Source organism: Telopea speciosissima, chromosome 1 (assembly GCF_018873765.1).
Source record: "Telopea speciosissima isolate NSW1024214 ecotype Mountain lineage chromosome 1, Tspe_v1, whole genome shotgun sequence".
NCBI lineage: Eukaryota > Viridiplantae > Streptophyta > Magnoliopsida > Proteales > Proteaceae > Telopea > Telopea speciosissima.
In genome coordinates, this window is record NC_057916.1 from 78,668,196 (window position 1) to 78,696,069 (window position 27,874).

General features: G+C 38.5%; 2 protein-coding genes across 4 annotated transcripts; both read right to left on the minus strand.

Annotated features, from left to right (window-relative positions):
• Positions 1-13,412: 13,412 nt before the first annotated feature.
• LOC122655169 (peroxisomal membrane protein 11C) lies at positions 13,413-15,798 on the minus strand. Its single transcript, XM_043849390.1, is given in 8 exon segments — positions 13,413-13,837; positions 14,012-14,185; positions 14,287-14,361; positions 14,462-14,506; positions 14,508-14,546; positions 15,082-15,153; positions 15,265-15,514; positions 15,611-15,798. Coding segments are annotated over 8 exon segments (879 nt in total). The 3' UTR covers positions 13,413-13,801.
• A 7,971-nt stretch (positions 15,799-23,769) lies between these two features.
• On the minus strand, positions 23,770-27,340 carry LOC122642942 (ARMADILLO BTB ARABIDOPSIS PROTEIN 1). Of its 3 annotated transcripts, XM_043836560.1 has the most exons (3): positions 26,979-27,340; positions 26,739-26,793; positions 23,770-25,727 (listed from the first exon to the last, which is right to left on the minus strand). In XM_043836560.1, exon 3 carries the CDS (start codon positions 25,688-25,690, stop codon positions 24,008-24,010), a length of 1,683 nt encoding a protein of 560 aa, XP_043692495.1. In that variant the 5' UTR covers positions 25,691-25,727; positions 26,739-26,793; positions 26,979-27,340; the 3' UTR covers positions 23,770-24,007. The 3 variants fall into 3 exon arrangements, with proteins under 3 accessions (XP_043692495.1, XP_043692509.1, XP_043692504.1); XM_043836574.1 differs by lacking the exon at positions 26,739-26,793; XM_043836569.1 differs by lacking the exon at positions 26,979-27,340 and having other exon boundaries at positions 26,739-26,817.
• Between the last annotated feature and the right edge of the window lie 534 nt (positions 27,341-27,874).

The window sequence follows — 27,874 nt, forward strand, 5'->3', positions numbered from 1 at the left end:
ACCCACGCGTTCTCATTGTTCCCAACTCTGATGGTCAAAGAGAGCGCATGGTATAGGGGACTTTGGTCATACCTTTCTTGTGGCAAGCAAGGTCTACAAAGTCAATCCAAATTAAGAAGCACACTCAACCTTTTTTGGTATTATTTTCTATTCGATCAAGCTGAAAATGCTAATTTTAGTGGTATCTATTATACCAATATCCAAACAGCAGCCAATGTTCTACAACACTTAAGGACCACCAAAGTTTAAGGAGTGTATTGGGCCTTCGAAGTTTTGTGTGCGATTTAGCGATACTAGTTTCCTATTTTATTTTGCTTTATTTTGTTTTCCATCTTCGTTGTAATTCGACTTTCTTATATAAAAGTCCTTTTGGACTAAATAAATGCATATTGAAGTTTATGAATCAAATTTGTTCTATTTTCACTTCTTGCACATCAGAATTAGGATTTTCTTAACCTCATGGATTCAAAGGTACGTTCGTTAGGTAGAACGAGATCTAGCTACCATACTTCCTATTGCATCAAAATAGTCCAATCCAACTTCAATAAAATTGATGGATGAAGAGATTCTTAATTCACCATGGCTGAAATAAAATTTGATCCTTGAGCAAATACTATCATTTGCATCTTAATTGGATAACTTCTTTCTTTTTCATCATTTAGTTAAGGGGAAGGGTTCTTTGAATCAACAACATTTCCTATGCTAATCACAATTAATGAAGTTTGTTTTTTATTTTATTTCTAAAGATAAGAGAAAAAATAACAAAAAATCTCATTTGTTTCCGTTTTTTTTGGAGGCTTTTTTTTTTTTTTTGGGGGGGGGGGGGGGGGAGGTAGTAGAACGGCAAGCCTTGGTGAGGGCACAAACAGATATGGGCCATCAGTTTCTTATGGAATATATGTGCATGTTATGTATTTGAATTAGTATTATAAAGGGAAAGAAACCACCTTTTTTTACCATTAAAGCAGAACAGATGAATTCCATACCTTGTTTTATACATGTATTTTTTTTTTCCTTGGGAACTTGTATTCATTCTACACCACTTGCCTCCATATTTATTAGAAACCCATCAAATAGTTATAATCATTATTGCATAAGTCAGTATAGTAAAAAATATGAGTGCTCGATTGACAACCAGTGGTCACACACACCTCACTGAGGACAAACATAGATGGAGGCCAATGAGAGTGTACACAAAGGTATCAACAAAGATGCGGTTTTTAATTTCATAGGTGCATGGTGATACTTTCACGTATTCATGAGTTTGGTGTAGTAGCCACACGATCAGATGGTGTTCTTTTTCCATATATATATATATATATATATATATATATATATATATATGGCTGAAGGTTTCCACAATGACCTATAAATCTAAATGGGACTATCTAAATGATACTTCTTTGAGTGTATTTAAAACTTGACACTTGTTTTAATGAAGCCCTATCAATGTGAGCCACATGGTCTACAAGGCTGCGATGACCCACACTAGATGTTGTCAGGATGCATGATAAAAGAATGAGAGGACATCGCGTTTTTTGTGTTGATTTGTAGTTTTGCTTTTTATGTGTTTTGATTTTTTCTGTTTATTAAAAAAAAAATAAAAAAACTTTATGCCTTCTTTTGATTGTCTATTCTTTTATTCTCAAAAATTCTTTAAATTAAAATGGCCTATATCTATGTTACTGTCAAAAGTTGTCATTGTCTTGCAAATTGTTCGACTACACATGCAAAATGATAGAATTTACTCTCATTAAAAAAAAAAAATTACACAGGTTGTGAAAATGATTCTTTCCATATCTATAATGGTAAGAAAATAATTCCATTGAGAGCCGTAAAATAGTTTTATTAATTGAAAACAACATTATTAGGAAAATTGGTCTTACATTCTATTATAACAATAGGATAAAGATCAGCTATGTAACTTGTCAAATCCTAGAAGAATCGCTATTCATCTCAGTATTGATCCAATTATTCAAGACATTATCATTGTAACAGTCTTTTTTCAGTCAGTTTTATTCTCTTGTATTTTCAGGACACACAATAGTATTACCAATATATAGTTTGCCAAGGAAGACCTTGTCAATTTCGTGTAAAATAGAGTGACTGTATTTCATTCTTTGACTTCATGAGCTTGTTGTTCAAGAGGTTTTGTGTATTTCACGAAATTCTAATGAATAAATTATCTTACTACCAAAAAAAAAATAAAAAATTCCCTTATTCTTTTCAAAAGTTACTCCCAACCAAATGGAGCCTAAGTAGAAAGGGGAAGGAATCTTCAAAACTCAAAATCCCATGCCCATGGGTTATTATTTACGAGCTAGGTGAACACCAACTTACCAATGCCAACTGGTAAAATGTATAGAAACTCATCAACTGATGACAAGTGGACTCGTTGGATTGGAGAGGCCTCGCATCTGCATCGATATCTTCCATTTGCTTAATTAGATATTAATTAATGTTAATTTCCATGAAAAGAAAATAAATTATCTGATCAAGTGGGGTGACCTCTGTAGGAGTAGGACGCCACAGCTTTGAGATTAGAGTTTAATTTAAAATACAATTTTGTTTGTTTGTTTGGTTTTCTTTTGTTTTTTCCCTTTTTTATTTCTCCCTTCATTAAAAATATCAACAACTACTAATAATTAAAAAAAATCCCTAACAGTGAATATCTACTAAATTTATTGTTAAAATATTCACCCTACAGGCCTTCAGTTCTATCTGTATCCTTTGTACTACTAAGTATTAAATTTGTTTTTATTTTTATTTTTTTTTCATATATTAATCTGTTACAGGCACCACACTTTTTTTTTTGATTATTTGAAGTTATCGAGGAAACGTGTAAACTCATGACTGAAGAGCACACATCTCTACAAATCATGGATCGAAATTGAGTCAAACCATCAGCCAAGTTGTTAATATTTGTCGAAATAAAACAGAAAGTACATGAATCAAAAAAGGAGGAAAGATGAATCATGTCCTCCAATATGATTCTCAACCTCAGTGGTGATAATATGATTCCATTTCGCAGATAGAAAATCACATCTTTGTTATCTGATTCCAGAACCACGCTTTTCCAAAGCTTTCTGAAACAGCCTCAAATAGTGATGATCAAATTGCTAATGCCTCATCAGTTACCGCATCAGAAAATCTAAGTAGGGATTGACATGGCAAGAAGGGGATTACGGCCTTGATAACCCCAACAAATGAAACCCAATCCACCATGTTGTGTATTTGTTGGAAGACTCGCATCACAATTTATCTTCACCGCTCCTTCACATGGGGTAGACCAAGTTGCTAGTTTTGAAGGAATTGTGTCTTGTAATATAGAATTCATAGATAACGTACCCAGATGGAATCTTGAATCTCAGGTTGGGAATCTTGAATATACACATAGAGATCAGGTAAGTTTGACCATATTTTGGGTTCGTCCCTCCTAGAGGTGGGGAGGGGGGGTCTCGAACTTGAAAATTCATACTCAAGAAACTGATCTCCTTCCTTAGAGTGTATCCTTCCTGCTGCCACCAATCTAGGCGGGTCAACAACTCGGAGAGCATGCACCCACAAACCCTAGAATGACCTTGGATCTATTAATCGCATGAAACATGCATGCCTCGTAGTTTGGGTTGGGGGTCAACCAAGGGTGAGATAGAGAACCTTTGAATCTATTATTTAGTTTCTAACACACACCTTCAATGACTTCAGTTGCCTATGAAGGGTTAGGTGAAACCCCTCTCCCGAGGGAGCTGCTATAGTCCTCACTCCCTAGGCAAGAAGAACAAATGGTTCATCGGCTGGACCACACCACACACACTAGAGAGAGAGAGAGAGAGAGAGAGGGAGAGATCTGAGTCTCTCTATGATAACTAAATAGAAAGAGAGTTTTCAATGGTGGAATATACGTATCGTCACATTCAAATATTAAATAAAGATGGAAAGATTGTTCCGTTCCGCCCCGTCTCCTATGAAAAACGGAAATTCCACCTCCATAATGCAAATGCATACTCTAATTGAACCTCAGTGCGCGCATAGAAGACACCGATCCAAACAAATAAAATAATAGATGAATATAAATGGAAAGTTGTGGGGAAAGCAGATAAACCAAAGCAAGAAGCCGGGGGGGGGGGGGGGGGATGGGGGTTGGGTAGCTGCTTGGCTCCCTCAGGATGAGACAGGGCGATGTATAAGGAATAAGCAGACGAAGCATTAGGAGAGTCGGTCTCCAATGACGGATCATGTAGGGCGTGGATGTGACTGACCAACTACCACTACTACTTACACACTCCACTTGGCGGGTGGTGTGTGCCTTTTCGTTCTCTCTCAACTCTCAAGGCTTTGCAAATGGGGGAATATCTTTTACCCCAATACCCATTGTCTCTATCAACGGGTACTCATCTTCATCTGGGGACGCCATTCCACATTAGCTTCGTGCCTTCGTCATCATCGTCTCATCTTCACTGCCCATGATCTCATCTGCTATCTAGAGTTAGGATTGTAGGGTCTTTTGAAAGAAGGATCAGGGTTAAATTTGTCGATGGATTCTTATTGATACTATTATGATATTGTATCAAATTTTAAAAGGGTTAATTACACATCACCCTTGGTTTTCAAACGAAATTCAGATCATTCTCTGATTTTTTTAAAAACTCAAATCACTCCTTCTATATAGTAACGGTGTTAATCTACTGTTAGTTATCAGTGTGAAAAGACTATTTTACACTTGTATTAAAACATTAAAATTAAATTTACAATACTATCTTTCAAAATCTATGTTTGAATGTCCATGGTAATTTAGAAATTTAAATTTATTTAACTTGTTGACATCATCACACTTAACAAAATAAAACTAACGATAGGGACTAATTTGTCATATTAGGATCTAAAACCAGGAGGTGATTTGAGCTTTTTCAAAAACCAAGGGGTGATTTGAGTGTCGTTTAAAAATTACGGGGTGATGTATAATTTATCCATTTAAAAATTGACTGATACCCATTCCGATACTCTGCACTGAAACCATGATGAAGACATTAGTAAACTATAGAGAGGAGGCTACTCCTAACCCAATTGTATAAGAGCCAAATTTGGATTCCTCCTCCACCTCCTCCTCCTTCCCTTTGAAGTTGATTTTTATTTTATTTTTTATTTTTGAACAAGTGGTATACATATACAAAGAACCAGATTCATTTTTGACTGTAGCAGACTATAGAGAGGAGGCTGCCAATTCATTTTTGAACAAGTGGTATACATGTACAATTAAATATTTATAAAATACCTGCGATTTCAACAAAAGAAGGCAGGAAGTGGGGTTGGGGGTTGGAAGTTGCCCTCTTCCTGACGACGACTTCTTCTTCTGGTGTTCGACGTTGATATTTCATCATCAAAGAAATCTTAATTTCTCTTTTATCTCTGTCTATCTGGGGTGGCCTTCGAGGGAGGGAGATGAAACCTCTGACCATCGTGAACGAATGGTGAGTTTCCAATCATGAAAGGACAGCAATTAAATAGAAGAGAGAGAGAGAGAGAGAGAGAGAGAGCGTTGGGGTGGTGTGTGTTTTGTTTTGTTTTGTCTCCTCTATAGTTTACACAAAAGAGTAACTTACTTTTACCCACCGCCCCAGCCGCCCCATTCGCCCACAAAGCCGCAAGGCCCAACAACGATGCGTACGCAAGCATGGACTCAGCTGTCTCAAAGTCTCACGACAACAACCCCCATCCACCAACCATTCCCATTTCATTTCACAACTTCCTCTTCCTTCCACCTGAATTCATGGCGGTTTTAACTAATTTTATTAAGTCGTCTTTCTTCTTCAAAGTCTGTGTTAACCCACCGCACCACCTTGAATCTATGATCATATCATCATCACCATTCTTTATTTCTTTGGATGATTAAGTAGTCATGAAATGGGATTGGGGGGGGGGGGGGGGGGTTGTACAATTGTACAAAGAACCAGAAGTCAAAATCCTCCCCTCCATTCCAGGTGCTTGGGGGTATCAAAGTTCCAATTTACGACCCCCCACGCATGACTCACCGTCGTCCGTGTCCGTGGCTCGTATTGTTTTGTACTAATTAAGTCGTCAATCCTCCTTTTTTTTATCAAAAAAAAATAAAAATCCTCCCCTCTATGTTTTTTGGGTCCCCCCCTTCCTTCTCTCTCTCTCTCTCTAAATGAATCAAGTCTTCCTACAATTTAGGGTACTACCCCCGAGTTGATGTTGAGATCTCATTTTTGTATGAAAATGGATGTGAATTGCCCAGATAGCATTCATATTGCCGCCTTTAATGGGAAATTTCAGATAGTCAAGATGATCAAGGATAACGTAGTTCGCAACTTCTAGATGAGGCGAACCAACTCACTAAAACTACGGGACACTTAATGGTGGGCTACAACTATGACAGGTTTTCTATACTTCATAAATCCAAGTTATAAATAACAACGTACTCTATATTGTGGATGCCATTTGGATGGCTCACACACATATTCTGGTACGTTCTCGTACAAGAATGGGATCCCAATGCAATTTTTGTTTAATAATTTTGGGAAAGAGAATGCTATGTAGACACGTGCTGTGGCATGCAAAATGATCGTCATGTCTTGGGAAATTTCTATTTTTTTTATAGAGGCACGACGATCATCATTTCGCATGCCACTATGTTTGGGTGCAGAGACAACACATTGCACATGCCCAAATAGCATTCTATCTCTCAATTTTTTTTATTTGAAAAAATGTCACTTCACAGTCTTATCAAGATAATTTTTTTGCCACGTGTTAAGGTGATGTGATGATTTTGATTGTTGGATAGAAAATGGGCAGTCTAGAATCTAGATAGATCTAGCAAATTTAACACTCAAAGTCAATTGTATACTCTCTACGTATTGTCGTCTGTCATCATGTATTCCATGCATGCCTGAGATATTCCAACCATTATTCTCTTTACTGGTTCATAAATATGTATATCTGGATTTTCAAATCACTATTTTACCACTTGACAAACTCTATATTGGCTTACACTTAAAATGTAAGTGATAAACCCAAATTCACATCAACCAATCAGAGGCCGCCACGTGTTCTGACCCCAAGGAGGTGGACCATGACAGGACCAGCGAATGACCACACTCCGCGGGTGCTGATCTGAATGACCACACTCCTCGGGCGTTGCTCCGAATGACCACACTCCGCGAGCGCTGCTCCGAATGACCACACTCCGCGGGCGCTGATCCGAATGACTACACTCCGCAGACGCTGCTCCGAATGACCACACTCCGTGGGCGCCGAACCACATGACCACACTCCGCGGCCAGTCTCGTAGTCCTGACGGACTCAAACATCAGGGACCTTATCTACCACGTAGAAGGGTCTATCCACTAAGGACATCAACCCTACTAGGACACTACCTCCCAGAGGAAGACAACCAACCAAAGAACAACCCTGCTACCTAGAGACTCTATCAACTACGAAGGCCACTCTACATCGACAAGGACTCTCTACACCGTCACACTCCATTATAAAAGGAAAGGTACTCAACCCCATCAGGGGACATCTTAACTCGTATTGAATTCTACTATTCATCTGTTTGCTCAGAGAGATCTAACTTAGGCATCGGAGAGTCCTAGGCCGGAACCACACCGGTTCTCCTTTGTCACCCCTTAGTCCTTTCGTAGGTTACAGCACTCGAAGGACCACCAGACGATTTCTTGATGCAACAGTAAGAAAGAGATGGGGTCAACCATGTAAATTTTTAAGCCTACTAAGTAATCTTATCTAGTCAATCTGTCTAAATTTACTTTGCGCTTTTTCTTTAAACAAATTCTTTCTTTATTTTTTTCTTTCAACTGAAAAACTCATAGGATTGATTTAATTGTGTGCCACATATACTTCATGTATTTTTATCTGCTTCATTTCATGTTCGCTTTATTTCCTCAAGTTCCTCTAATAGAGGGGGTGGATCCCACCCGTGCAGTGTGTTCGGGCAGGGGTAGGGGTTGTCATTTCCGTTCACATGCTAGGAAAACCCTCCTTGTTGGACTATTGATGAGCCATTTGACATCATATATATGTGATCTTAGTATTCTACTCTATACCATGGATCGGAAGCAAGCAGGCAAGCCAGATCAGTACAATATCTCTTGGAATCTTAACATAAATAGGGTACTACCAACAATTGTATTAATCTACTGATGTCTCTCCCCCCATCAACCAGTACTCGTTGATGGAATGGAAATTCCCACATTTATTTAATAAGAAAAAAATGTGAAAAAGTACAATATTGGATTGAATAAGTTCCACAAAATGATATCTATTTCTCATTACCAACAAAAAAAAGAAAAATTAAGAAATAGTTATACGCAACTAATCTCCATCCACTTCATAGCAGACATTGACTTATCATCTCTTCATTATTTTTTTGTACTTCACCAAAGGTAATGCATCGCACGGGCTCAGGTAGCGTTCTTCTTTTTATTATTATTATTAGGAATCCCAAAGTGGGAAGATTTTATTCATCTTCTTCGGGCAAAAAAAATAAGAGTTTACAATTAATGGGTGGAAAATCCTCCCACAACCTAGGACGTGGGAAGCACAGAACCCATTTAGCAAGACAGGGAGCCTGCAAGTTTTCTAATTACAGTGAACCTGAAAGGGATTTTTCATATTGTCTCCGAGTTGAATTTGTCAATTTTTTTTTTTAATTTTTATTTTCCCCCTTTTTTTCTTATTAGTTTTTGAAATGTTTCTCAAGGATTTTTTTGGTAAAAAAATGTTTCTCAAGTTGACTTTGTCATTTTGCATCAATATTCTGATACACAAAGTTTGGTTTTACTAATGAAGTCCAATTATACAATATATTATCCCACTAAACACCTGATATTCTGATTGTATAATTAATTATATTGCATAGTGGGAAATAAAAAGAAAATAAAACAATCAAAAAGTTCTTGGTCGATCAGGGATAATGACCTTACATGTGGGGACAAAATTCTACATGAATTTTTCTTTAGGAAAGCCCATAAAAAATACAATTTTTTTTGTTATTTTCTAACTTTTTATTTATAAATGGACCGAGTTTCTCTCCATCCACGGTGAATGGTGGGAAAGGGTATCGGGAGGGTATTTGGGAACATATTAAAACCTTAGGAGGGGTTTGTGAATCCTAGAATGATGGGTGAACTATCTCTATGGGTGGAGGGAAACTTCGTCTTTTATAAATAACATTTTTTTTTTGTGTAGATAGATGAGCAATGTTAGGAGAACCATAAAACCAGTTACCTATATATTATGATTGGCCACTTCATCAATTGGATACAGCCCAACTTTGATGCTTAAAATAACTCCAAGTTACCTTCACCATGCACATTGGTACCATTAGATTGCCAAGGAGGAGGAGGGTAGTTTCGACTTTGTCAATGGAGGTGAGAACGTGGGAGTGTAATGATGATCTAAGAATCCAATCGTGGATCACTTCACTTGTGATTTTTATCAATAATAGGTGCAATGGAATCTATGGGTCTCCTGGCCCACCTATTTTAGAGCAACAATGGACATACCATGCACTTCAATAACTATAAATTTCAAAAGTTTCAACCTATTCCTCTTCTTCCACAAAGAGACATAGAAGAATGGAAATCAATTGACATTTAAACTTAGGTAACTTTTGGATGACCATTTCAACCCCTGAAAATTGAAGGATAAAAGATGCCCATCCAATGGTTGATTTTAAACCTAAAACTTGCCACATGACTAATCCAGGGCAATGGTTAATGCACTATCAATTTGCATTTGAATACCAGTGATTTAAAATAATTCTTCTATTTCCTTACTGGTTTGTAAAGCTGAAGAGCCTGATATGACAAACCCATAAAACCAAACCATTATTGGGTTTCCTTATAATTTTCCCTTTTATTTCTATTAATAATTTCTTTCTTAAACCTAATTAATGAATGGCTTAAGAAGGGGGTTGACCAACCCACAACCAAAACCAAGCATTTTCCTTAAGGATCCAGTAGCCAGACCCAAGGATTTAGTGGGTATTTTCAAATTGAAACAAATTAATAAATATATAGATCAGGTGTTTAGTTGTTGGGCTTGGTCAATCCCACCCTCAAACTAGACCTACACGACCCATTGTGTCTTCAAATTTTTTTAGGTTGTTGCCTAATGCCTAGTGCTTCTGCATGTCCTCTTTTTCTATTTAAGGAGGGGAAATGATCTATGGGTTGACATTAATTTGGCAACTTATCACATCTCAAAGTCAGAACCTGCATTGGTCAAATTTCCCCTTAGATTTTATTCTTTTACATTTAATTCTTGTTAATTAAGCCCTATTCAGAACCTCCATTTAAGGGTTTTCAATTAATAGAGGTGGCAAATCTCATAGAATGTCTTGGGTTGACTAAGCCAAAGGTGAACACATAAAAGTCAAACCTTGTAATGGTCAACTCCCCCCCCCCCCCCTTCTCCTTTGGTTAATGGGTTTTGATTTATAAAAGTCTAATAGGGTTACCAGCCGGCCTTGTCCTTTAAACCTCAGTTTTTAAAGAATTTTAATGGAAATCTCCAAATGTCAAATCTGGTTGCTACTTCTCCTTTGGAATTTCTCTCTAAACAGAAAATAACCCTTTTTGCTAATCATTGTCACTATCTCCAAATCATAAGTTACAACTAATCTTAATTAATGGCTAGATGTCATCATATGAATTATAATTAACATTCGACTTTGACAATCAGAAGATCACAAGTTGGATTGCTTTTCTTCTTTAGGAAAAAAAAACAAAATGAAGCTCTCTCATAGACTTCTTTGGTGTGATAATGTCAAATGAATCAAGATTAGTTGCAAACTAATAAATTTATGTAGGGTCATGTCTATGCACCATTAGAACAACCAATAGGGAAAATATCTAGAAGATCCTTTGTATAGAGAATTTTATTCAAAAAAACCCATATTTAACTTATATTTATATATAATACCAATCGAAGTCTTAGTTAGACCCATTGAAGACAAAGTCTTGTCTATTTCTTACATCATTTTGTTGGTTAGAGAAATGAAATGACCAAATTACCGAAGATTAACTATAAGGTCAGATTACATTATATACTTTTGTCATGAATATGCTATACCAATCAAGAAATTATAAAAGACATAAAAGATTGATTTTGAAGGGGTTTTTTCTTCTCATTAGGGTTAATGTTGACGGCTATAACATTATTATGTTTGGGGTGATGTTCTCCGCGCCACAGCGCAGCCTACGTCCAGACACATGGGCCAGCCATTAAGGGGGTAGGGTGGTCATTTCACCCACTACCATGTGTTTGGGCCTGCGCCACCGGCACAGAAAACATTCTCCCATGTGCATAGGTCTTGAAATCTTGCAAAACTAACGGGGTACCTTTCTATCAAAAAAACTCATGAAACAAAACATTTTTAGCAGTAATTTTGTCCTTTACTAATTCTGGTGACTAATGCTTTAGGAAAGGTTAAAGGGGTAGCTTTCTATCTTCAATGTTATAATAGATATAAATTATTGAATAATGGGGTTTTACATATGATTATTTTATTGATTGGCATTTAGGATATCTTCTGAAAACCAAAAGTTGGAGAATGAATTAGTGTGCCTAGTTTGGTTATATGTAGTAAAGCATGTACAGATTGAATTAATTATACTTTATTTCACAATTATGGTTAAGAAGAACGGGGTAAGAAAGGTATTGTTGGGGGTATGATGCCTGTATAGGGTTTCACTATAAATATGTAGCGAGGTTTCTTTCTCTGTAAAAAAATCTAAGATAAGTGTGAGGACAAGCGGCTATAACCCTATTCTCCATTGATAGTGAAACAAATCTCATCACACCGTGAACGTAGGTAATCTTGCCGAATCACATAAATCCTTGTGTTCATTGTGTGATTGTTGTTCATGATTTCCATTCTTTTCTACATTGTGTTAAGATTCGTTTTCAACAAGGGATTAAATATACATTCACATTATTAGCATATGTATTTTGATATTTTTTTTTTTTTGGGGCATATCTAAGTGTATCCATACATATTTTCCAGCAGTCCGCCACGTTAAGGCTCAGTGTCAAGTCTCTTTCATTTGAAACAAGTTCTTAGAACTTCAATTAGACAAGGCCCATTTAAGTCTTTAGAGATGGCCTTCTCGAACCCAGCCCATTGTGTCAATATACTAGAACAGGCACCACAACTGAACCATGGTGGGTTAGAATTTAGATAGACTACCTCAAGGATTGACCCATATCAAATTTAGTGGTCTAGTTCAACCATATTGAATGATGTTTATTTATGAATATTTTTAACTATGAAACATCATTGTGAATGGCCTTGCAAGCAATTAGGAAAAGCCTTATATTCAAAGGAAGGGTGAAAGTATTATATTGGTGTTAAATTCTAAAATTTTTCACATTTCAATGACCAGAAAGCCTTTTACTTATTTACAGTTTCAGAAAAGGGAAAGGGGGGGAGGGGGGCGGAAAGGGAAACACACTTTGGTTCATTCTTTCTAAACCAAAAACCATGACAGGCAACAACTATCTCTGGGATGCACAATTCAAGGATCCACCGTCACTAGTAATGGGCATTTCCATTGCAGACAATTTATTCCCTAGAGTTCAAAGACTGCTTGCGCGCAATTGCCTCTCATTAAGAATGCCATTTACATGATCCTTACAAATGGATACAGAGATCCACAACTGCCTGATTCTGGTTAATAAATAATATATAGAAATGATCCCTGGTTCAAATCTACTCATGTTTCTAATGATCCAGGAGAACCCCAGTTCCTGTAATGTCTCACTCACACTGCCTAGGAAACCACTATGATATGAAACAGTTCGATTCCAATTGGCAAGTAATGTCAGCATAACAAATTCTCTTGTTCTCACCCCCAACCCCAAAAAAAAATTTGGTAGGGGGAGCATCACAAATTCAAGCCTCATTTGTTACAAAGATATGTATACATTAGCAGTTGTGGCAGTTAAATAAGTGATTACAAGCATATTAATTAGGTATTCGGTGAAAAAATGACGAAAATTCACTCCAGGGAAGGATCATTAACCATGTATAAATCTGCTAAGCATCTCAATACAAAAACTTGAGACTACAATAATAGGACACCATAAAAAGAAAAGTCTTAAGGTCTGGTACCCAAAAATATGCCACCTGTCTTATTTTCTGAGATTAACAGGACCTACTTATGGGAATATTCCACCTTAGATTATATATAAGATATCAGAATGATATAATGATTCTTAACCATCAGATCTAAGTGCTACTCTACAAAACATTTAGAAATCATATTGGAATAACCCCGCTTTCTTTAAATCATTCATTTATGCTTAATCTTGTCTCACTTGATCTGTTAAATGGGGTCTTTTAAGAATAAAACACATGGTATGGTATGGTATGGTATGGCACCCTAGACCTGTAGAATAGTCTGCATACCAAGACCCAATATTTTCCCCACAAATACATAAGTTCCCCACCACGCAGGCATTACATTGAAAGGGAGATGTAATATGCATGCATATTTTGGATACAGACATACAGTATTGCAGTGAACATATTTTTATAGGCACATGCATCTAATATTTGTGCATCTTACGACTATCAAATCAACAAACGCTGCAACAAATATTATTTACCATGTGAAACAGAGGAATGAATCACAAACAGATGTCTAGTAGGTGAAACCACCCGCACAGAAGAGTATGCCAGCAAAAAATACGTCCTTATCAACCTGGAATATTATTTTCATGGTACAAATGAATGTTGAGCCATACTGTATTTCCTTCTTCAGGATGCCTTCGACTTCGGTGCAGCCAGGAGCAACTGCAAAAAACAGTTTTTTTTTTTTTTGTTTTTGTTTTTGGGGGTGGGGTGGGGGAGAGGAGAGGAAAGAGAAAAAAAATCAGAAAAACAACAAACAGATGACTTGAAGATCATTTTTAATAGAAAAATGAAGATCAAAACACAGAGAATCAAAGAAGGTTTTACTTCCATCACCTGATAACAAGAGATGAGTGCGCTGACAAATCCGAAGCCTCCCGTTACATGAGGAGTGACTTTCTTAGGTGCCAGTTGAAGTATCCCAACTGCAACCACTATATCCATATCTGCTTTTATCAGATTTAATGACCTATCATTTGACTGCTTGAGCCTGAGACAGTATTATTCAATCTGCATTCGCCAACCAAAGGTGAAATTATTCAGTATGAGAGGCTGCAGAAGGGAAAACATGAACACCTGCTTGTAAGTGTGGACCATTGAGCTTTACATACCTGGTACTTATCAGTGTTATTAAGATCCTTTTCCAACTTCTTCATTGATGCAGACAGCCTTCCAAGTTCTGCAAGCTTGAGAAGGGGCAAAAAGGAAAATAATGAAGTTGTTTAAAGCAGTACTAATGATGACAATGGCAATGAGCCAATGACAACAACAAAGAAAGGCACAGACCTCAACCAAGGTGGTACAAACTGAGGAACCCATATAACAGAAAAAAAGCGATCCTGCCGATTCGCTCTGCCCGCTGCTCCTTGTCCTAGAAATAGTAAAAAAGCAGGGAAAGTAACTCAGGTAAAACATTCTTTAAAAAACAAAAGGCAAATGGGCTTCTATGCACCCATCTAGGGAGGGTTTCAGATGCAGCCCTAATACTTTTCTACCACGTGGACGGATGATGTGGTAATTTTGACCATTGGATAGACAGGATATGGTCTAGGTTAGCCACATGTCAAATTTCAAACTCAAATTCAATCAAATACCCTACTGTGTATTGGCATGCACTTCCATGTACATCCATGCATGCCTATGGTACTCCGACCACTACTGTGCACTATCCCACAGTCCTGACTTTTTCAAAGCACTATTTTGCCACTTGTGCAAAAAGCATTGGGCAGAAATTTGACAGGTGAGCAAGGGACCTCGGGTCTACTTGCCCACAAAGATTGGGTACCATCCGACCTGCCACATGGCAGATATTCAGGTCATACAGGAAGTGCTTCCTAGGTGGGCTGTCCAGGAACCAAGAGATCCAAAAAAAAAAAGGCGGCCAAAGAAGAAGACACAATCTTTACCTTATAGATGCCTGTTCTCCCAAACCAGACAATTTGATCGAGAAACAAGAAAGATAGTAATGCATTCTTGGACTGATACAAGCATAATGTTAAAATGTCAATCAATTTTTTTTTTTTTTGGGGGGGGGGGGGGTGGGGAATGAGATCTGACAAGTGCAGTCAATGAGAAGAAAAGCATTTTACCTTTCCAAGTAAAACAATTGGAAGAAGAGTTCCCTGGGGAGTTGGACTAATTAAAACATGCAAATCATTCACAAACTGCAAGTCCAATAGAAGTTTGATTAAAAGATAGCCAAGATAAATAAGACTGCAGAAATACACGCTCAATATCAGATTCCAGCCTGAAAAGCAAAAGCAGCATAGAGAAACCCCATAATACCTATTAAAGCAAATGATGGCCCAACCCAATAAAACATCAGAAAGAAATTGGTTTTAGAGATAAACAAATTGAATGAAACTACAAGTTCTGCAATAAGACAAATAATTTACAATCTCATACTAAGTGCTACTAACAAAATACAAACCAAACCTTAAACGAAAAACTTTACGTGCCAAGCCAGTTGATTTGTCAATATTTTGAGCTGTACCAGGCTCTCCATTGCTCAAGAATTTTGAAGCAAATTGTATGGCTCTGCATATCTTATCCCTGGCCTCAGTTTTGTTCAGATACAAGACCACAAGAGCAAGTTCTGCTCTGGTTGCATCTAGCATACTCATCTCCTATCCTGAACGCACCTGCAAAGTGAAGGCAGCAGCTGATTTCAATAGTCTTAAATGCAGATTTTCAAATGCATAAACTCCGTAAGCACAGAAAGGCTCTATCCATGTCTATTCACTGCACAGGTTTTAAGTTCAAAAAATAAATTCCTTGGAAGTCAAACCCTCAAAATCGGTAAAGTACAGATTGAACAGTAAGATATTAATGTGATGTGTAGACAATAAAAATAGAAGTTTGTTACCCTAGCACGCAAGATTCCCACCCACCCTCAAGGTGTTACCACAAGAAAAACAAAGAAACTCGAGAAATGCACTCTTTCCAGATAGATCTTAATATCTTTTCAGTTTTGCTTGTTATCAACAGATCTTGTTCTCACCATTGAAGATTGAACAAAGCAGAATATATTTCTTTCTTCCTCTTTTTTCCCCTTCATGTGGGTTATCACCCCCCTTGGGGAGGGGGAAAGGGAAAGTATTTAGGTAAAAGGATGTCTTCTTCTACATCACATCAGTAATATTAACATACCCCTTTTTGCAACTTTCTTTATCTTCTCTGATCCACACTTGCTTCACATTTCTCAATTCATCTCCTGTTCCTGCTCACATTTGATTTTCTTCCCTTAATTTTCTGTCACTTTTTCTTCTGGAGACCACATTTAATTTAATTTTTTCTCCTCTCAGTTTCTGAACATATCCTTCAGCGTTCCCCTAGAATTTTTCTTAGTTCCTTGTCCTTCATTCAGGGGTATTAAGAAATGGTACAGTTCATCAAGTGCATTAGACCTAGAAACATGTGGTCAAACACGAGTTTCTCTCTCTAATGGCCAAGACTTACATCAGAAAACCTCTCTTACATATCAGATTTCTCTAACTGTTTTCCTGCTTTTACTCTGTATTTCCTACTTAATTTTTCTTTAACAGGTATTCAGAAAACATAAATTCACCCCCACTAACCAATATGATGACAAAAAGAATAAATATCAGACATGATTGTTAGCCTTCATCCTTAAAGGGAGGAAAATATTCCATAAGTTTAAAGACAGATATTAAGATTCAGTTGGACGGACTGATATTGGTCTGTGAAAATAAGTTTCTTCTTGTGCGAATAACCCATCTGGATCAGAGAAGAATTGACTTGTGTATAATTATCATGGTTTGAATTTTCTAGATCCCAATTCCACCATGTTTTGTTACATACATATTCCTAATATAACAATAAAAATTGCATAGTTGTTGAATACCACAAATAACTATCTTCGGAGATTAAATTGTTACTGATGACACGAACAAATAAATAATAACAATCTCCAACTGAGGGCTTGAGCAAATAATAATAATCTTCAATCTCCAGATGTTAACTCCAATATCCACCTCATGTGTAGCACAGCACGTGGACAAATAATGCAGAATATGCAATAGAGAATAATCCACCATCATATGGCAGTAATGACCAGCATCACAGAGGATGGGCATCACATAAATCCCATAATCAAGAACAGCCACAATACGATCCCAATAAAATAATCTCCAATCTCCAATCTCCAATCTCCTTCTCACGGTAGTCACTAAAATACTAGATAGGCCAGATTTAAACAAATCTGAGCAAATAATCTCCAACAATAACAATCATCACGCCATACAAGTAACAATCTTCAAAATTTTGCAACCCCAAACTGAAGTGATCTAGAGCTCACCAAAACAATAACATTGCAAATATACAACTGAAGGGAATTCTGTAAATTTTGGCCACATTATGGGCCCACACAAGCAAGAGAATACTTAAAATATGCCAATAACAAGAGATAGCGGCAGTTCTGTAAATATAGCAAGTTCCCAATGGCGGGGTAGTAGAGATGTACTTAATCAGAATCTTTAAATGGTACTTTGGAAGGCATAAAGGAGTTGGGACTCAAAAGGGATTCTTATTTGAAGAATAGGAACGGACTTGGCAATAACAAAAATAAGGATGAAGGCTGAATTAAAATAAAAGATGAGGGGTATTATATTCATAACAAAACAAGTCAAACACCACTTTAGAAGGGATACCTAAAGAAATAAGGAGGCAGAACCAAAAAAAGGTGCCAGATTCTTCAACCCTCATGCAAAACAGGGAGGCGGAACAAAAAAGTAGTAAACACGATTTATGAGGGACTCTTCTTCTTCCTTGTGATAAGGAACCAGAAGGATAAAGCAGAGGCAGAAGGAGACGACATAGATACCAATACCTCAGGAGACAATGTAGATGACCCTGAACCACTAGCAAAAAGAATCAAAATTCCAGAAGAAGAACCCTCTCGCTCATGAAAAATGGTGGGCCAGAGGTGGTTTGGGGTTGACAACCATGACTGATGCAGACCTTTTTTTCTGACGAAGGCCAATAACCAGTGCTTGATTTCCAGCAATTATGGAGGCAATGCATGAGAACACATCCATGCAACAAGGGGAGGGAATGATCAGCAGTAGCATCAAAATAGCAACTCACAACAAACCAAATTCTTTGATCAGCAGTTGCAGCAAAAGGCATCAGAAACCTTCAATTCATAGAAGAAATCCAGCAGCAGGGGTCGAAATAGCAGCAAATCAGCAAGCGACGCAAAACAGAAATCATCAGTTAGTAGTTGGGTCTTAAGTTAAGTCTAGTTCATGTCTAGTTTTATTTTTTATTCCTATTGTGACTGCACTTTGAGTCTTAGTAGGAATTCCTACTAAGAGTTTGTTTAGTCTCCTATAAATAGAACAAAGCATCACCCCGATAGACAAGTTGAATTTATCATGGTTCAGCAACTCTCTTTTCTCCTTCTCCCATCATTCTCTCATCTCTCTTCTACTTGGCAAGTGCTGGTTCCAGGTTTTTGGTTTATTACATGGCTCAGAGCTGTAATCAGTATCTCCTTGATAGCTGTTTTGAGAGTCATTTTTTATTTCTGGTTTGTGGGGATGGGGATGGAGTTGGGTGTCGGTTGAAGGCAAAGGGATGGGGTTGGGTGTTGGATTTCAGGGGGGCGGCAAGGGAGGAGAGGATTGCAGTGGGAAGGGAAGGAAAGGGTTACAACAGGAATCGATGGGAGGGGTTTGGGTTTCATCTTCCTCTTCCTTTTTTGTTTTTTTTTTTTTTTTGGGTTCACTATTACAGCAAGGAAGAAGTTCGGATCGGTAGTTGGGGCCAGGGGGGAGAGGAAGGGAGTGTATAGAAGAGAGAAATTGATGGAGGAGAACGAAGGACCCTTTGTCTCTGATACCAAATTGGTGGAGGGCCAATAGAGGAGAGAGGAAAATCTGAGAATAGGTACTCAGAGTTGCAGGGGAGAGAAGGGGAGGGGGGTAATTGCCAAGCACACAGCCACATAGGCTCTCAAACACAACCAACTGAATTCATCTTTTCAATCTAAAGGGTTGTTAACTATTGAAGGGCTCTTACCTTCCTATTAACTATTGTTTCCTAGAGTTTGGTGTCATTCTGAGAGGTTTGAGTTTTCAGTCCATTTTCGGGTTTCCATCTGAGTGGGGGTTTTGACTTGGGATCCTATCTGGGAGGGTTTTAGAGTTGTTCCTACCTACTCCACCCCCCCCCCCCCACCCCCCACCCCCCACCACCAGCAGTTTGGGGAAGCACATGGTGTACATCAGAAAAACTTTGTCTATGAGGAATTCATTTCATTAGCTCTTCCTAATGAGAGGAAGTCACGCAAAATTGCATGAAGCAGAGTTGTGGAAGATGCCACTAGACCCCTTCAGTAAGAAGCAAAAACAAGTATGCAAAACTAAGTTTTGTAGTTGGATGGTCTCCAACTTGACAAAAAAAAATGCATCTGAGAAGATGAGCTACAAATCTGCTAAAAAAGAATTAAGCATGATGTCAATCAGTAATTTCTGACCATGCAGAAGTTAAGTGCACCCCACCCTCCTCAAGGTATGATTATGATTAAAGATTGGTGAAGAATGATCTAAAGAAAGACTCGGGGCAATTGTAACAGCAAATGTAACATGATGAATGTCTAAAACCCGATCAACATAAAGAAGCCCTAAAACAGTTGGATTAAAAAACAAAGACGAGTTGAACCAAAATCAGATTTATCCCAGTCTTTCAAAACCTGCTATCGATTATCATGATTGAATTGCACGAAGAACAGTAACTTATGAAATTTTGAACAAAGGAGAATAAATAAAAATGAGAAAGAGAAAACTGAGAGATTGGATTGTTCATTTTTAACAACCTGAATACGAGCTTTTGCCTTTGAGGGTCGAGGGAAGAGGAAGGCGTCTCTGATAAGAAGCTAAGCTTAGCAGCTCACTCTGTTGTATCTGTATGAAACGTGACAGGGCGTGTGAGAAACTGATAAAACAATGGAAGCACGGGAGAAGGGGGACTGGGCCGTTGCATTGGGTTCGTATACAGGGAGTTATACGGACTAAGTTTAGTTTTCCTCCACCCAGGACGGTTCACCCACCAACCTAGGGTTCATAAACCTTTCCTAGGATTTTGTATGTTCCAAAATACCTCTCCCAATACCCTTTCTCGCCCTCTCCCGTCCTGCGGTGAATAGAATCCTATTCACCATGGGTAAGAGGGAAACTATGTCCTATATACATCATGGATCATGTTCAATGCATTATTTAGAGTGTGTGCAAGTCGTAGGGACATCAACATAGATGAGATTTTAATTTATAAGTGTAATGGTAATTTTACGTGCTCCTTCTTCTGGGAGTGAAACATGTGATCAAGCGATGTTCTTTTTTCCTTTTAAGATAAAAAGGTTCTCTAAGTGAACAGGGTGGGGGATTATTATTCTCTCCAATTCCTAAAGCTCGGCAGTGCTAGGTGGAGATGTCGGCATGTGGTAGCTCGGATATCCAACGGTCGGATCTCAACATAGTCGAGCTTGGACCGTTGGATGTCCGAGCTGCCCGATCTTTCTTTATATACTTGTAGTACAGGATGTAAGGGTGTGAATGGGTTCCAATTGGTTCAAGATGCAATAAACATCACTGAAAATAACCAATTATTAATCAATTATAATTTTTCAAACCAAACCGGACTAGTAATCAGTTTGGCTTAACAACTTTCCCCTTTCTAACATCTTCCCACCGGAGTTGGAGAACAACTCCATGACATCCTCCTCTCCCACACACACAATAGAGAATCAGTGCTCAAAAATCTGCATATTTTGGCATGGAAAGTATGAAAGTTCATTAAAATGAGGATAGAAACAAAATGGATCATTATTATCTCAGGGGTTCTCTGCCTCGTGCAGTTGTTCGGTTCCTCTTATAGGGGGACAAAAATAACGACCTAACCCCCTACCCGAACATACTACCCAAGTGTGGTTAAGTTGTCATTTCCACCCCCTATGAGAGGAACCAGACAACCAAACGGGACAGGGACCCTGACAGGAAAAAAATTCAAACAAAACAACACTGAGAAAACGAGAGAGAACGTAAGATAGAAAGAGAATCAAAACTCATATTTTTATCTGCTCCATTTCTTATCCACACCATTTCCTCAAGTTCCTCTAATAGAGGTGGGTGGATCCCACCCAGGTAATGTGTTTGGATAGAGTTAGAGTGGTCATTCCCCCCCCCCCCCCCCCATTAGAGGAAATTCTTACCAAAAAAATATATATCTATTAGAGGAACTTGGGGAAATGGACCTATGCAAAAAATGGAGCAGATAAAGGTCCGTTAAAACTCTCTATCTCTCAGTTTCTTCCTCTCATTATCTTGAAGTTTCTTTTCAGATAAGGAATATTTTAATGTTTAATCGATTTGAACCAATGGTTTAATTGGTTTGTCGGTTCGCAGCTGACGGTTTATCGGTAAAACCGAAAGCGAATCAATAATTAGACTTTAAAAGCAAAACAAGACAGATTATTTATGCATGTGATTCGATTTTCAATGCTTTATTTCGATTCAATTTATCGATTCCACCTCAAAATTGACACCCTTAGGATCGAATCTATATGTTATATGTTAATATTTTAAAAATTAAAAAAGGAAAGAATTCCCTGGGCCACTAGGATATGCCTTCTCACAATGATTCTTATAATAATTTTTCGGGAAAAGGAAAGCCATCCGGTCATGCGATGTGGTGTGTACCTGCGCCCAGACATAGCTGGGCGTGAAATGATCATCTCGCCCCATAGAAAGGCAGGGGTGTGCCAATCACTTCGTGCCCGACTGAGTTTGGGCACAGGTATATGCCACAACGCACAACCAGGTGGCGTTCTTTCTCCCTAATTTTTCTTAAGCAATAATAAATAAAGGCCAAATGTTCTCTATGCCACGCAGGGTGGGTGAAATGATCACCCCTCCCCCCCTGTCAGCCCATGTGTCTGGTGTAGCGAATGGCACAGAGAACATCAGCCCATAAATAAATATCTCTATAAGGGCTTAGATATACTTTTCCTTTAAAAAAAAGGTATATAAAATTGATGGATTAGTGGATACCTACAAGTATAGATCCAACCCTGCTACACCTGACCCCTTAAACTCTTAAATTTTGGGGGGGAAAACAATCATTCTTTACCCAAAAAAAAAAAAAGGGATAATTTCCTAGATCTATTAGATTAAAATAATAAGGATAAAAGTTCCATGCATGGGACGCAGGGGCCACACCCAGACATGTTGGGGGGTGGAACGACACTCGGTCGCACCAGACAGACCGCCCCTGCACCCTGACATAGGGGTGCACGAAATGACCGTTGTACCCTATGAAACCCCATAAATGACCAGGGGTGCGGCAGTCATTTCACATTCTCTGACAGGACACAGGAGCGGCATATCTGATGCGACCGGGTGTCATTCTCTATTTCTCTTTCCCTTTTTTACTTATTTAGTAGATATAGGTAATTTTTTCAGAAGAACAATAAGAAACCAATCATTTATTAATGGATTGGGTCATTTTCCTTTGGTGAGATCAAATGCATGAATGATAGAAACAATGTTTTAGGAAATACTGGATCTGAACTCTGAAATTGTTGTCTTCTTATTTCCCAAACCTCAAGAGAAAAAGCAAGGCCTCAAAATCTGGCATTCCCAATGAGTTTCTTTCTCTTCTAAGATTGCTAGCTTGAATAAGATTTAGGTTTCCGATCTGAAACTCTATAACAGTAACTACACTTTCTGAATGCTGCAAAACCAATGTCTAAGCTTTCTTTCAACAATTATTACACAAATAGATAGATAAGAAGAGTGGAATAAACTTTCATACTATGATCAATGAAGAGGCAAGAGGGATTAAATGAGTACTGCATAAGAGTAACAAATCTGTTTGAAACAGACTATGAATACCAGATATCTGCTCTCAATATGCATATAGATCAAAGAACCCATCAAGAAAAATTAGGAAGCGAAAGATTTCATGTCATATTTGCAGGAATATCATAGTAAATACACTAGATATGCATATAAACCAACCAGGGAGGAAAGGATTCCAGAATCTACAACAGTATGATCTTGTATTCTTATCCCAGCATTCTGGTAAGCCTAATAAGTAATAACTCTCAAATAGATTTCACAGGTTGAAGCCTAGATTGCCTACCAGAGAGAGTGTAAGATACTATAATACCTTTCATATTCTTCCTTGATTTGCATAACAAGAACAATCAAATTCCTTCTCCAACCAGGATGGTTTTGGGGGGATAAAAACTGTTTCTAAACTCCATAAATGATGCAACGAAACCAAAATTTAGCACAGCAAGATCTCATCACCAATGCTTCATCTTCAGATGGATATTCAGCATATCTCCAGCAGTAATGACACGATCAAATCAAAATCCGTTTAGAATAGCAAGGACTCACACCAACTCTCCCTTTTATATCCAATATACTATGTTTGTTCTGCAATAATGCAATTAATGGAACAAGAAACACTTTCTTTTTTGTATCACTCTTCAACAAACAGTCATTAAACTTTCAAAAAGCCTCATTTATCTTTGGGAAATGATAAAGTGAACAGAGAGAAAAAGCCCCTCACAAAATGGAAAGACAATCTATAATCCTGTATTTGTGAAGAAGAGAGTTTAGCCATTATATAATAACTGGAATGTATATATTTCACATATTCCAAGAGAAGATCAAAACGTATAAGCATTCCAGTTCATATCTCCCCAACTACTTTGCTTCATAAAGACAATGAAACATTAAAGTTACACATAAACAGTTGTAGTGATATCAAGATACATTACACAGAGGACACTTAGTGCCAACCCTGTTATTTCCTGCTGAACAAACTTCTCAATTTTCCTTTTTCAAGCCGCTCAAGCAGCTTCTTGGCTCCCGGAATGTCCATCTCAGACAGCTTCTTAAGATACCCAATAGCTCCGTAAGAGATCATCAATTTCTTGCATTTCTTGCTCGAGGAGAGAGACCCGAGACAGGAAACAGCATACTTCTTAGCTGTGTTCTGAGGACTTGGATCAAGCAACTGGACCAGATTTGGAACACTCTTCGCATCCCGTTTGACTTCTCTGCAGTTCTGCAAAACTGTAACTAATGTTGAAATTGCTTGGGCAGCAACCTCTCTTGCACTGTTTGTTTTAGCCTCAAGCAGTTTGATGAGTAGAGGAATACACCCAGCTTCGCCAACTAATCTCTTCATCTCTGTTGAGCTGCAAACCCTGCAAATTGCAGATGCAGCCGCTTGCTGTGCACCGATGGATCCAGCTTTAAGCACATGTACCAATCTAGGAAGAAAACTGAGTGAAAGAAGAACATCCATGGAAACTGAACCCACTAGATTCCGCAATGCACCTATTGCAGATTCTTGGGGCAATGGACCATCAAGGTAAACCAACAAACTCCGGACTCCACCTTCTGAGATAACAGACCTTTTCAGATTGTCATTGCTGGCAGTGAGATTCTGCAAGCACTCAGCAGCATACTCTTTAGAACCCAACACTATCCCACAATCAAGGAGATTAATCATGACCTTGAAAATCCCCTCTTCAGCTAGAATCTGTCTCACCTCCGGCACAGCTGACAAATTCTTCAAGGTACCAGCAGCTGCAGACTGTGAAACAGACTCCCCTGTACGACAGATCTCAATTAAAGGACGGACTCCACCATGCCCAACAATTGAACGAGCTGTTTCTGCAGACATTGATAACCTCTGGAGGGAAATTGTGGCTTTCTCCTTTCCCACTGCACTCCCAGATTCAACCAACCTGATCAATGGTGGAAGCACGCCTTCAGAAACAAGCAGACTTTCACAACTGCCTGACTCTGCAAGTGAGCAGATGACTGTGACCGTTTTCTCCCGAATTCTAGGTGATGTTGCAGTAAGTAATTGGACTAAAGCTGAGATATTGCTCTGTCCCAGTACAGACAACACAGTCTTCTCATCTTCTTTCATGACTTCAACAAGGCTGTCCAGTGCCCGGTGCTTTGCCTCCAAGTGGCCAATTTGAAGACGGGCTAGCAATTCTCGCATATTCAAATTCGTGGTAGCCTCTGGCTCTGCGGATGAACGAGCCACAGCCAAAGGCAAGGTGGCCTCCCCAAGCACTCCAGTCTTGATCAGCAGCCCACAATCCCGTAAATTTAAATCCAACTTGGCAGACAAAGCATCAAGATCACTTTGCATCCGAAGCTTTCCCCTATACTTCTCTTCTACACACAGCTTTGCCAATTCTATTGCCTCACCCAGTGTCTTGCACACAACCTGTAATTGCTCTTTGCAGAGAACATTCTTTGAGAAGCAAGGATGACTTGACAAGTCCGATAAATGAGAAGGGATCTGTTCCAGTTTGGAAATTATCATCTTCCATCGACCAGGGAACCCCTTGACTTCTCTTGCTTTCTGAAGCACCGTCGGTACAAGTTCTTGAGCACACGATAGCCACACTTCTGCTGGACGGGTGTCGACCAACACCTCTTCCCCTCCCTCTTCCACCATGATTTCTCTCTGGGTATCAACCTAGAGATTACAGTACCTGAAAGAACCCAGAATACAGACTAACCAAGGCTTAAAGATGACGATCCAGACAACAAGAAGGTGCCAATTTGTTTTTTGTTATAGAAATGAAAAGTAGAATAGGAGGGTTTTATATTGCATTAATAAGGAGGAGCAGTTGCAATCAACATGGATAACAAATTAAAAAGATTGGGAAAGGAAAGAAGGTGATCTTCCAGAGTCTACCAAACACAGATAGCTCGTTTACTGAAACCAATGTCCGACCAACAAGATCAAAGTACCAATTGAAGACCCACGAGTCCTTCCTAAGTTTTATAATAAGAGGGTATGCAATGAATGCAAATGAGAAGATGAAGAATGGAACAAATCAAGTTACTGTAACGGTTTTCAACTGCTTTCCTTCCAACTGCCCCGCCAAAAGTAAATAGCAAATTACCAAAGTAACCCACTTCGATCAAACAAAACCACAGCTCATTGAGTCATTGTCATGGTTATGCCCTATGCATAACAGTACCAGTAAACCCTAGGACAATATGGTCATTCTGTGGCCAACATGCCATCTCTACCTTTACATGAGGAACCCATGAGGGCCGAATCTGCTAACTTTACACCTGAACACAAGTCTAGATACTCTCATTCATGATTCAACCACCCAAAATTTCCTCCCTAATAGATTATTTTCTGGGAGGGAAGGATCTAGGGTATTTATGAAAATACACTTAAATGATCAAATCCATTTACAAAAATACCTTTGAGATGCCTTTCAAAGACGCATGATTAGATGGCAAATGAGAGATTCCATATCCTATTGAGAGGAACCCTTTCCTACTTTCTTGTTGAATCTTCAACTGACAGAAACAATGACTTACAGGCTGGAAAATTGCAAAATTTGAAACCAAAGACTTTGCTTTGAAGATAAGGAATTACTCTTTTCCTATGTACCACTATGAAGTATGAAGTGCAGTAGAATTCCTCCAACCTCAATTGAAAAGAGAAAGACAAAGTTTTCAGAGGAAAATTCCCAAAATACCTTGAATGGCTTTTCTTCCTCAGCATCCAAAGAGAATGACACCTTCACCGTTTTGCTGTAAGAAGAAACAATGTGGAAGCTGAGAACAAAGACCCAAAATTGAAATTTTCTAAAATAAAAAGAGAAGGGGAAAAAACACTAGTATGCAAAGGAAAAGGAAAAGGAAAAGCTCTGGAAGAGTGGAAGTACACATACAGGAATCATAGAAAGGAAGCCAGGTAAGTACCTTCAAAGATCAACCTTTAGGGACTCAAGAACTGTTTGTTTTTTCCTTTGAGAAGCAACCCAGTAGCTTGATCTTCAACCCTCTTTGATCTTTATCTCTTTCGATCATAAAATAGGGAACTTGCCATCTACTCTGTAAGCAACAGTAACCCATAGAAAATAGCTCTTTTCACTTCCCATCAAACGGTCGAATCCCTTATTAAAAGGAAGAAAATGAACCAGAAGAAGAAAACAACAACAGATGACAGAAGAATCTGAGTAACAGAGATGGTAACAATACAGACAATAGTCGAGTTTAGAGGAAGAAGACAGAACAAAACCATTTAAAATAGGAAAGAAAATAATCTCATTCAAAAATCAAAATCTCCTTCTAAATCTCTTCTTATCTCATGTAAAGAAAGTGCAGAGACACACATGCTCGGGACACTTGAAAAGATTGGACGGCTACAAGGCGAATCTGTAGAAGATCGGACGGTTTGGATTAATTAATAATTCGAAAGTAAATTTTTTTAAAAAAAATTTACGTTACCGAGGTGGAAGTTAATAGATAAATGCCGCGTGGATTTGGGAACAGCTGGACGAGTTTTCCTTTCGGTATTTTAACGACTATTATAGGTGACACGTGTTCACATGTGAGAGAAGATGCAATTTTTTGAATCGGTAACAGCCGACCGACAAAGAAAGTGGGTCCGCCCCGAAACTCGTTGAGGGATTTATTGATAAACTAATGATTTCGCACATTATGGTTCTCGTACGTGAACACGAACTGCACTCGACCGGGGAGGTATCCTCTGTGTCTCATCTTTCTACGGTGCTCGTGCGAACTCCCCCAGTAGTGCGTGCGAGCACGTGGGTGTGTGTCTCAACTCTCAACGGTCTTATCTCAAAAGTTGGAACATTTTTTACCGTAC

Bases quoted from the DNA above. Each gene is read 5' to 3' on its own strand.
- LOC122642942 (XM_043836574.1), bottom strand. From the start codon at position 25,690: ATGGTGGAAGAGGGAGGGGAAGAGGTGTTGGTCGACACCCGTCCAGCA.